At 44.7% G+C, this 12,031-nt stretch overlaps 1 protein-coding gene across 12 annotated transcripts in view; it reads right to left on the reverse strand.

Annotated features, from left to right (window-relative positions):
- Positions 1-582: 582 nt before the first annotated feature.
- SH3TC2 (SH3 domain and tetratricopeptide repeats 2) overlaps positions 583-12,031 on the reverse strand; it is a 62,708-nt gene continuing 51,259 nt past the window's right edge. Inside the window, exons 14-21 of one of the 12 annotated variants that reach the window (XR_004318790.1) lie at positions 11,536-11,658; positions 10,162-10,312; positions 8,169-8,365; positions 7,057-7,248; positions 4,186-4,314; positions 3,969-4,071; positions 2,042-3,595; positions 583-1,605 (exon numbers count right to left, since the gene is read on the reverse strand). Coding sequence is in view for 6 of the 12 variants with exons in the window: in XM_032477053.1 (XP_032332944.1) it covers positions 7,057-7,248; positions 8,169-8,365; positions 10,162-10,312; positions 11,536-11,658 (663 nt within the window). In the remaining 6 variants the exon portion in view is untranslated. The other 11 variants (XR_004318791.1, XR_004318787.1, XR_004318788.1 and 8 more) reach the window with 11 other exon arrangements.

Here is a 12,031-nt window from a genome sequence, read left to right on the forward strand (position 1 = left end):
TGTCCCAGAGATGTGTCACCTGACACAGTCCCACAAAATCACGTAATGGCTTCACAGTCTACTTCCAGCATCAGGAAGACATGAGTTCAAATCTTGCTTCAGCCACTTACTAACTGTGGACATAAGCCACGTCCACTTGCTGAACCTCAGTGGAGATAACAATAATAGTATCTTCCTCGAAACATTATTGGATTACATGAGAGAGTTCTCAGAAAGATCTTTCACAGGGCCTCATATGTAATATTCATTCAAAAATGTCAACCATTATTTTCATTTTGATAGGTATACATTCTCTGGTTTCAATAAAATTGTCCATCAAATGATATATAAGAAAGAACAAAGGCCAGAGCCCTCCTGTGCCTTTTCAGAGAGCCCCTCCAAGGCCAGCACTTTTCAAACTGCAGGTTAGTGAATCTGGAAATCAATTTAGTAGGTCATAGGCTGGATGTTTATAAATTAGAATAGAATGTTTTTAATAATGAATAGGATGGAATAGAACGGTTCAAAGTGCGTTTCATGTCGTAAGCACTACGTGGTATTTTGTCAAACATACGTATACGTTTATGTGTGTGTGTGTGTGTGTGTGCATATGCATACTGGATACAACATAAAATGTAACCCTTATTGTGTGTCACAGGAAGAAAAAAAAAAAAATTGAAAGCCACTGCTGTAGGCTGACCCAGAGCTCTTAGATACATCCTTTGGTAATTATCTGCTATTTAGGAGAGGCTTTACTGCCCCCTGCTGGAGCTCTTGATTTCTGCCATAGAGTGGCAGAAGCCTTGCTTCTTACCCATGTAACTGCAGCCATTCTCCCTGTACCCTGTCTACAAGCTCACCTGGGGGAATGCACCCCTTGAGCTATTGTGATGCCCTGGGCAGTGAGTCCAAGGCAGCACTAGAAGTGGGAGCTGGAGTTCTCACTTTTGAAATAATTTTGAAAGCACAGTGTCCTTCCCTTGCAGTCTCCTGGGAAACTGAGCTGAGTGGCCCTGTGACTGAGCCTCAGCCACACATGGCCCCACCTCTGGCCCATCACATGTCACAGCTGGGCAGAGCCTCCCCAGCCTCTAGCAGCCATCTGTCCCTGCTTCTCTGGACAGACTATACCCCTTAGAGGAAGGTGAATTGACTGCATGTTCTCAGAGCTTGGACTGCCAGCAGCCTCCATCCTCTAACACACCTGAGTTCTGAAATAACTGACTAGGGTTGGGGGAGCAGAAGGGTGCAGACTGGAAAAAATATATGCTGTCCCATCCAAGAGGTAGGCCTCACTAAGAGGTCTTACCAAGAGGTAAAAGCCCCAAGAGAACTGCACCCCTAACACACATCCCTGTCTTCGTACGTGGAGCCCAGAACCAGATATGCTTCCTAAGACTCCACTTAGTTCTGCTTCAGTATGAGAGCTACCATGAATTGAGGGCTTATACCTAGTCATCCACACTTGAGGTCTCAAGTAAAACTCCAAGAAGAGTCAAAACTGAGGCTGAAGAGTGTAGAGTAACTTGCCCAGTCACTCACCCAGCTTCAGACCCAGGTGTCCTTGAATGCAGGACCAGCATTCCCAGCAACTGCTAAGTCTGGTTGCGCTTTTGAACTTCAAGGCTTACACCAAGAAAGAAACAAAATGTGACTGAATTGCAAAGTGGTAAATAAAACTTAGTATGAAAAAGAGTTAAGATTAAATCTTAACTTTAAAATAAATAAAGGGTGGGGTCATAGTAGGCATTCTTTAGAACATAAACCATTTAATTAATTCACTTTAAAAACAGACTCATTTGTTTTGAGTCTTGAATCAAGTTTCTTTCTTCTTTGGGTAAAGATCTGTCCCCAAAGATAGATGTGCCTCAGCCATTTTCTCATCTATGAAACAAAGAAAGTAAACAAATCTATCAGATCATCTAGCATTCACATTATGTGCCAGGCACTGGGTGTGCTCAGAACTTTTACATGTGTTGTCTGATATAATCCTGACAACACTGGGCTCAGAGAAGTTAATTAACTTGCTGAAGGTCACACAGCTACTGAGACAGATGCTAACCTGTATGCCTGACTCCTTTGCACCCACCAGGAACTGCTGCCTGGTGAGTATAGAGCTCATATCCTTGAATTTATTCTTCCTTCCTTTCCCTGTCCACACATCTCAATGGGGGCAACTATCAAAAGGGAAGGAAGTCAAGATCATGAAAAACAAGGAAAGACTGAGAAACTATCACAGACCAGAGATGTCTAGGGAAATATGACAGCTAAATGCAATGTGGTACTCTGGGATCTTGGCTCAAAAAAAAAGAAGGACTTTACTGGGAAAACTGGTGAAATTTAAATAAAAGCTGGAGTGTATTGTTGCAATAGCCACGTCCTAATGGGTCTCCCACCTTCCCTCCTGCTGCCCTGTAATCCAATTTCATGCTGCTTCCGGATTCATCTTTCCAAAGCACAGATCTGACCCTGCCTCTCCCTCCTGCTTATAACCTTTTCAAGGCACCCCCTTACCCTCAGTGTCTGTTTCCAGCTCCTCTCTCCAGCGTTTTCTCTCACTTCCCTTCCCTCCCTCCCTGACTCTGCTCCAGCTTTGTTCAACTCACTGCGGTTGTCAGAAAACACCAGGCCCTCTTGACACATTCCTTGTCTGTCAATCCCCTAGGCTGCCATTAGAATTAAGCAGATCTCTCTCTCTCTCAGGATTCAGTTTAAATGTCACTTCCTCCAGGGAGCCCAACCTAATGTCCTCGCTCCTGTGCCTGGGTTATGTCCCCTGAGTTCTCACTACACTCCGTAATTAGCTCCCCTCACAATGCTTCCCATCCTGGATTATATTTATATCTGTCCCTTCCCTCTTATACAACTGAGTCCCCACTTACCTGAAGTGGGAAGAGTGTGCCCAGACTTGGCACTGAACAGCACTGACTCTCATTGTGAGGAGGTCTGTCGTTCAGGCGGCTTGCTCTGTTTCCCTGATTGCTCAAGAACAACAGTATTAGTCTGTCTTCAACACTCCCTGCCAGTTGTTAATCTCTTTATTTTCAAATAATGCCAGATCAAGCCTAGGCTGGGCGCTTGGCATAAGCAAAAGGATCTAGCTTGAATTTAGTACATTGTTTTGTTTCCACTGTATTTATTTTTATTTATGAAATTCAGTTTATAGAAAGCAATAAAAGTCTTTTTTTCTACATGGACCAGTCATCCTTTATAAAATTAATTTTGTATGAGTAAAGGAAGTAAATCCCTTTAGAAAAAAACTGGTAAGTGGCTGTTCAGGTGTCACATATGGTGATAAATGCATGTGTGCATGGCACGTGCATACATGCACACATCCATGCATGCACACATATACACATGCATGCACACATGCATACAACTGTGAAAGTCACCCTGAATGAATTACATTTCTGCAGCTAAGTCTATGAGTCATGAGATCCAGGGTACTGCAGTCTTTATCACAACTACCTTTGTGGTTAGGAGAAAATTTAATTTTCTGCTTCTAAGTTTACTCACCTGTAAAAACAAGAGAATAAAATTGGGCCATAAAAATAAATGATTTCATCTCCCAGATACAAGTCTCTCTTCCTGCTCATACGGCATGGAAATAACATTGCTGAAAAGGAACCCAGAGGAAGTCACACTTTCTATATTAGAGATCAGACATGTGAAGTGTACAGAGGTTAAGTGACTTGCCCAAAGTCATATTGCAATTTAATGTCAAATTTTAGACTAAAATCCAGGTCTCTTCACCCCGTGGTGAATTGTTTCTCCCTCTATTTCCGAAACTCTCTACCTCTTTATACCTCCTTCCCCAGATAAACTTGTCAAATGAGTTACATTTTGCTTAACAAAGCACAAGCAAACACACACACACATACAGACACAATACAAAGACATCTTAAAATTATGAAAGAGCAAATAAGAAAAGGATAAAAGCAATATTAGGTTTCAAAGCATTAACACGGTTGGATAAGGAAGTAATATACCTGAAAGCTGAGAAAACATGTTACAGGGTTTTCCACAGTGTTGTAAGTCCTTCTTAGTTCTTTATTTAGATTAGATGCAAGGAGCCAGGAGCCAGGCAGACCACTAAATGTGGGGGAGGATTAGGATAAAGAGGGTAAGTGATTCATCTTTGGCTGCTATATACATATAACAAAACCTGCTTAAACAGAGACCACATCCAAACACCATTTCACTCACTCTCTGTGGATCATGAAACGCAGCATCAGCATGATTCCAGGGGATATAGTTACCACATTTTTTAAATCGGATTTTCAGATACGTTTAAAGACTATTTCAGCAGAGTAATTTGCATACAGGATGTATTCACTGCAATGATACAGAACAATGTTTTTCTCATTTAAAAAAAGAGTTTTATCCTTGTCTTTGGAGATGTGCTAAACATTTTTATAACTGACCTGGTTAAAGGCAAATTTACCAGATTTATAGGTAAACCAAAGTGCACAGTATCAGAAAATTTTACCAAATTTCCCAGTGAAATCTAAAATGGATAGTTATTATGCCCTTCACCTAAATACATACACACACACATATATATATATATGTACTTATGTGTGTATGTATATTTGTAACAATTGAGAAAGATCCAATCAAACAGATTCATGTGAGAAGAGGTCTCAACTGATCATAAGCTCAATGTGAGCCAATGGTGAGACACAGCTGCTGGAAAGAAGAAAAACCTTAATGCAACGTTAAAATAGTTACATGTAGTACAGTAATGAACCTCTGTACTCTCTGCCCACCGGCACATACCAGTTATAGCAACCATACTCAGGGGGACAGAAATTGGCATCTGGCCAGAGAGAGTAATAGGTCAGTGGGGAAAAGGGAGAGGGTCTGTAACCTGAGACAAATGGGGAATGGTTCATGGCATGGGTCCCAGGGCCAAGCAAGCCTTCTTCAAATACAAGATGCACAACCATTCTGGAATGCATGTGCCCTTGTTGGTCTCCCTGGAATGAGGCTGAAAGGACTCTGCATGGGAGGTCAAACTCATCTTCAACATTCCTCCCCGCCTGGGGATTTTATGGTTTGTGGTAAGAGCAATACCACATCTGTCTTACTTGGTAGTGAACTAGGTCACTTCATTTCCTTCCTGGAGAATAATACTCTAGAGTCTAGGGTGTTTTGACAACCAACAAGCTACTAAGAGAAAATAAGATATACTGATGTGTACATAACCTTGGTGAGTAGAAGATGCAATGCTGACTCAACTCACCCCCCTCCTCCCACTCCACCCCACCACCAACCATTTGGTTGGCCCAAGCAGCTCGAAAGTAAGGCAGAGGGCCTGACAGTAAAATCTAAGCTGTTGGGTGTCAGGTGGTGAGCCCTATGGCCAGATATTCTTGTATGTTCCCGTATTTTAGAGCAAAAGTGAACCACCTCCATCAGGCTCACTTGAGATGTGCATTCAAGATGCATGTTCCTAGGACATCTCCTAGATCTACTGAATTATTGGGGTAAGAACCAGAAGGTTCATTCTCAGCAAGCTCCCCAGATGATCCCTTTGCATACTCTGAGAACCATGGTCCCTGGACAGTGCTTCTCATGCTTTAGTGAGCCTTAGAATCACCTGGGGAGTGGGGTAAAGCTAGGGCTCCTGGGCCCAGAGATTCTGCTTCAGAGAACTCCTGATTCCATTATCAAAGAATTCAGATACTGTGGTAGGCAGCTTCTGAAACAGCCCCCAGTGACTCCCCACCTCCTGGTATTCACACCCTTGGTAATTCCCTCCCTTTTTGAGTGGACTAGACCTAGCGACTCACTTACAATGAATAAAACAGGCAAAACTAGTTGGATGTCACTTCTGAGATTAGTTAGGAGAAGACACTGACTTTCTGTCCTGGCTCTCACCCCTGTCCTTCTCACTCTGATGAAGCAGGCTGCCATATCACTGAGCTGTCCTATGGAGAAGCCCAAAGGGAAGGGCCTGTGGGCATCCTGTGGCCAACAGCAAGAAAAGAAGTTACTCCTGCCAATAGCAATGTGAGTCTGGAAGGATCCTTCCCTAGTTAAGCTTGAGAAGACTACAGGTGCAGCGGACACCTTGATCATAGCCCTGTGAGCCACCCTGAGCCAGAGGACCCAATTAATTCACACTTGGATTCCTGCCTTCCTGCAGAAGCTGTGGGATAATGAATGTTTCAAGCCACTGGGTGTGTCATGCAGTGACAGACAACTAATAGAGAAGTTTCGTGCAGGAGCAGCCCTGGAATCAATACCCCTTGGGATTTAACCTTCAAGTCTCCTACCTCATCTCTCCCTATTATTAAGGAGACACATGTGTGAATAAACATAAATGAGCAATATTTAATGATATACACTATTTACATGTAATTTAGGTCATAATTTTCTTAGTGCTCAGTTTTTAAGCCTTGGCCCTTGGGAAGCTTCCCCAGGGTGTCTGGGAGGTTATGGGAGGGCAGAGCCTCAGGGCAGGATGGAGATGGTGAATCCGCATCAGACCTCACCCCCTATGCCTTCCAACTGGCCATTCTGAGGCTGTGTCTTTTGAGCTAAGAGCATTGAATCCCTGCCTGCCAGTCCCTATGAGCAGGAGTGGCATCTCCTCCGGCTGGAGAGAGAGAAGAAAGAAATGACCAGTTTCTCTGCTGGCAAGGGGAGGGTTGTCTTTCCCTGAGAAAAGTCAGTGAAGGGAACAAAGTGCAATCTGCTTGCTTCTCTCTAGTGCAGAGCCTGATTTCTCCACTGAGGGAAGGGGACAGCTTTTCTAAGGGGCAAGGATTCTCATTTCCTCTAGAACTGTGTGTCTAGAAAACTGCATTTCACGGTCTGTATTGTGGAAGGGCCACAGTCTACCGGAAAGGCTCTACCCACAAAGCCAGGACTCCTAATCCCTGCTCCACCATCCACTCCTTGTGGGGCCCAGAATGAGCCCTGTCCCCTTGCACTATGTTCTTCCCACTGTGAGCCGAGAGGCCGGGCCAGGTGATGAATCAGATCCCCCAGATTAGTGTCGAAGAGCCTAGGGCAGGGAGGTAGCTTCTGGCCATGGCAGCTGGTCAGAGATGGTTTAGCTGTCCTTACTCAGAGAGCCAGGCCCCCTCCACTCAGCCACCGGGCCCTCTCTGAGGAGCGCCCAGAGGGGCTGCTGTGCCACAGGGGGCTCCGGCAGACGTTGTTCAGCCTGGTCCTAATGGTGTCCTCCAGCTCCTCGTCACCCAGAAGGATCGCTGCGGCCAGGGCCAGCCAGAAGTACTCAGTGGCATCATGGGCATCCTAACCCCGTGGCATGGGGGCAGAGAAGAGACAGCATTAGCCGACATTTCCAGGAGAGGCTGGGAGGTAGTGCTGGGAACTCTGAGAACACTGGATTTTGTCTGCCCGACATCCTTTCCCACTCCCTTCTCCTGGTTCCTTGGGGGAACTCCCCTCGCCCACTCTGCTGCAGTTCTGTGACATTGCTAACCCTGGTGGCCCTCCTCCCCAGGCACAAGGGTGGCACCTTACCCAGGCTCAGACAATCGTGAAGCAGCATCACCTTGGGCACAGAGCTTCAGGAGTGTGTAAATGACTCAAGCTGACCTGTCCCCGGGGCCTTTCAAGTGTGACCTAATAGACAAAATGGTCCCTCACCCTTTTAGATGTGGGCTTGAGCCTGCCAGTATCTGGAAGGGAAGAGGCCAACATACCAAGAGAAGTAGAAACATACAGAGCCAAGAGATAGAGAGAGAGGTGGGGAAATTCATGATGACATTTGAGTACTAGCAGCCAGAAATTAAATTATCTGAAATTAAATTTATATCTGAACTTCCCAGTTCCTTGAGCCAGTAAATCACCTTCTTTATTTAAGCATGTTTGTTGTTTGTTTGTTTGTTTTCATTTTTGTTTTCATTAAAGTGTAGTCAATTTACAATGTTGCATTAATTTCTGGATGAGAGACGAAGTGGCCACAGAAATCACAGCAGGGAAAGGAGGGAGAGGAGCTAGGAGCTGTATTCTCAGCAGAGACAGGAGCCTCCTCAAGGTCTCCAAAGGGACTAAGTGGAAAGAGCTATTGTGTTCCCAGAAGAGCCACTCCCCACCCTAAGAGACAACACTCCCCATCTGTCCCTCTCTACTCTACCCTGAAGGCTCAGGGTCAGGGAAGAATATAGGTGGACAGCAGCTCTTGGATGAACCTGGAGCCTGGCTCTTACCTTCAGCTGGTGGTAGGTGAGTCGGCCCAGACGATAATACACCTTGGCGTAGTATAAGGCCTCCTTGGGACTCTGCAGCCAGGGTGGACAGAGGGACAGAGTCTTCAGGTAGCAGTCCTCAGCCATCTCGTACATGTGCAGCGAGTGGTACACAGTAGCCAGACGGTGGAAGGCCACCAGCTCCTGCCTCTGATCTCCTAGGAAAGGAAGACTAAGGGAGATAGCCTGCAGCTGACACTTTACAGCATTGGTTCACTCATTTACTCTGTACAATCTCCTGGAGGTCTCCAGGATATCAGGGACTAAGCTTGGGACACAGTAACCAAGGAGAAGAGGTCCTGCCTGCATGAGGCTTATTATCGCACAGGACACAGACATCCCTCAAATAATCCCACAAAGGTAAAAGCACACCTGTGATACGTGCAGCAAAAGAAAACACAGGGATCTATGAGAGTGGCTAATTGGAATACGTGTGTTGACGAGGTTTTCTGGATGATTCCTGAAGAAAACTTTCTCCGTATTGCAGATGTCCCTGTAACTCAGGATTCTGGGGAAAAATTATTTCCAAATCCCTGTGATGGGACAGGTGACAAGACTAGCTTGATAGAGTAGCTAAGAATTCCCGACAGTGAGTAACTTCATGTAACAAATGTCTTCTCCACGTGAAAGTCTCTCTTCAGAGAGCTCTCCGCGACTGCCATGAGGAGTCGCCACCCTCTGACCCTTCACCAGCTTCTGGTCTCAGATAAGCTACTCACTTTTAACTCATGCTTTAGAACCCTGGTGTCTAATGAATCCAGAACGTGTTGTTTTGGTTTTTGGTGGGTTTGTTGTTTCAATAACTAACTCCTTTAATACAAAGTAGCCTTTTAAAGAGAACAAAGGCTTCCAATTTTGTTTCTTGAGTATTTGCAAGGTGGCTGCTTGATGCAATCCAAAAATATCACTTTTAAGCTTCAAAGGGCCAAAAGCCAAAACTAAAACCGGAAAATCCAAGGGAGAGAAAACTCTCTGATATGGAAGAATCCAGTCACAGGGAAGTGCATAAAAAGGTGGATATAGCCTCCTTTCAGCTTCCATCCAGGGAAGGATAAAGAGTACTCCGGAGAGAGCTGCCTGGGCCCCCAAGGCCTTCCTGAGATCAGCAGACAGCCACTCAAATAAGGTTTTCTACAGTAAAGGGAAAGGTAGGAAGAGAAGAGAGAGAGCTCTGAAGTACAATTAGACACAATAAAGTCTGGTTCCATCCACATCTCGTGCCCTTGAGAATGCCCAGAAGTCCCTTCCAGAATCATCACAGAAGATTTCATTTGCCCCTACATCTAATCAAGGCTCCTCTAAGCAAACCTGCTTTTCCTCAAGTACCAACATTCAAGATGAGTTTATCTTTCTTTATTCTGCCTTTTTTTTTTCTGTCTTAAGGACTTATATTGTTTCCCATTAGCTTTTGTTGTAAATGCAAGCTATTTCAGCTCCTTGATGAGTTAGGTCATTGGTAATCTGACCTTCATTTACATTTCAATTCCATATGGAAAATGTGCACTTGACTAATAATTAACCAATTAAAAAGTTAATGCACAGTGCTTTTGTAATGGGGCATTGCCTGTGCATAGGATAGTAAATGGTATTAAAATACCATTTACTCTGTACTGAGGGAATAATACCAAATATAATATAATCAGTGTGCACAAGTAACACTTATCAAAGACTTATTATGTACCAAGCACTGTGCTGAGGGTTTTACCTGGATTATATTCGGTCTTCATAGCAACTGCATGATGGGGGCACCATTTGTAATCCTGATTTGCCCATGACAAACGTGAGGTTTATAGGCTTTAAGCAGTTTGCTTCACTGGGGGCTCCCTAACAGTTGAATCCAGGATTTGAACCCACAGAGTCTGGCTCCAGAACCTATGCTGTTCCGGCTTTGTTGCCCCTCCTTGGGGAGCGTCACTCCTCCCATTCAAAACACTAGACAGTTAGGACCACCTACCTGCAATGGTGCTGAGTCTGGCCGCCAAGGTGGCAAATTCCAAAGCCTTCTCATAGCCTTCCAGGCTGATCTGCAGCTCCGTCAGCTTGTTGAAAATCCGAAGCTCGGTTCTGACTGCCTTCATCCTCCTTGCTAAGGGAACAGCCCCAGCCTGAGAACAGAGTCACAAGAAGCCTTAGTCTAGCCGAGAATCACTGGTACGTACATTACTCTAGGAGGCTATATTATATCCTACTGCCAGGAGTAGGGGGGATGGCAGTGACTAAAATGAGGGGGGAGGGATGCGATATTTCCACGCATGGCTTTGCTCAATCCACTCTCCTGGTCCTTGCTCTTAGCTGCTCTGCCCAGACCTTAGAGGTGGAAGAACTAAAGGTCATCAGGCCCCCTGAAACTGAGAGCAGGAAAGAGAAGATGACTTTCCCCAAGGTCACATGGGAAGTTATCTTCCAGTTACGTGCTCCCTTAGCACCCATAGTGCCAATGTACAAAGTACACACACGGAGTATGTGCATAGTGCCTGAGAGGGCCCAATAGTCATTTCTACTATTTTTATTATGATAGAATTAGGGGTAGGTCATTTCATCTCTCTGAGTCTTGGTTTTCTCATCTATAAAATACATATGATCATGACACCTCAACAGTCAGGATTGTGTTTCTTGTTCTTCTGATCCCAAGCTCAGTGCCTGGCACATTTTGGGTGCTTGATGGATGTTTGATGACTGAATAAACAACTGAACAAGCAAATGAATGAATAGCTGAATAAGTGAAATTTAAGGATCAAATAAAATAACGAGGTTTCCCAAACTTCAGTGATGAACAACTATTATGATTTTTGAAATATCTGCTTACCATTTGGACATTTATTTAACAAATATTATTTCTTAGATCAACTGTCTTTTATTATCTTGCCTCATTCTTTGCAATAATATCTGTGAGATCATGGGTTTGCTGAGCTGGTATTATACATTTTTAATTCTTAAAATATATTTTAATAAATCCTTAAGCAAAAGTGTTCTTCCATGGACCAGTCATCTCCCACCATGCCAGCAATGGTACCGAGGAACATTCTGGCCAACACAGAAGTGTGCTACAAACTGTGAAGTACCATGCACCTAAAAGATGTAATTATTACGGTGTGTTCTCCCAGGAAGGATAGTTCATCAAGTTTGAGAATGACAGAGTTTATCGACTCCTTCTTTGAGAGCCTGCTAGACTGAAGAAAGGGAGAGCATGTGGGCACTGGATGTGGAAGGGACAACAAAGAAATACCGTAAGAGAGGGGAAGGGACCCCAGGCCGAAGTCCACGTGGCCCTGCCCACTTTTGTGCCAGGGCCTGGCTGGGATACCACGGACTACAACCCGGGACTTACGCGGTAGTACTCCACCGCGCGATGCCTGTGGCGGGTCCCATTGAAGAACACATCACCAGCCTCCTCGTAGAGCTTGAGAGCCAGAGAGGGCTCCTCTGACTTCAGGGCTTTCTGGATGGCTGCCTGGATGAGACAGAGACTGCTGTCACAGGTGGAGAGAAGGATGATCGAACGTCTACAGGACCGGCAGGAATGAGACCCTGATCTCCTGGTTTAGCCCTCTGCTAAACTTTCCTGAACCCTAAATGGTCTCCCACACTCAAGGCTGGTAAGGAAGCCTCCAAGATTCCCTAGTTCAGCATTTCCCCATGACGCCATGAGAGATTACTTTGGTGGCCCTAGAAATGATTTTTGGCAGTACATAAATTTCTTTGGTTTTAATAGTTAAGTATTATTTTAACGTGTTTTTTTAAAAGATTAATAATAAATCAAACCTCTGATTTTAGATAGCATTGTTTAGTGTAAAAAGCTAAGTTGATGTGAAGTTGAGTCAAAG

Source organism: Camelus ferus, chromosome 3 (genome assembly GCF_009834535.1).
Source record: "Camelus ferus isolate YT-003-E chromosome 3, BCGSAC_Cfer_1.0, whole genome shotgun sequence".
NCBI classification, from domain to species: domain Eukaryota; kingdom Metazoa; phylum Chordata; class Mammalia; order Artiodactyla; family Camelidae; genus Camelus; species Camelus ferus.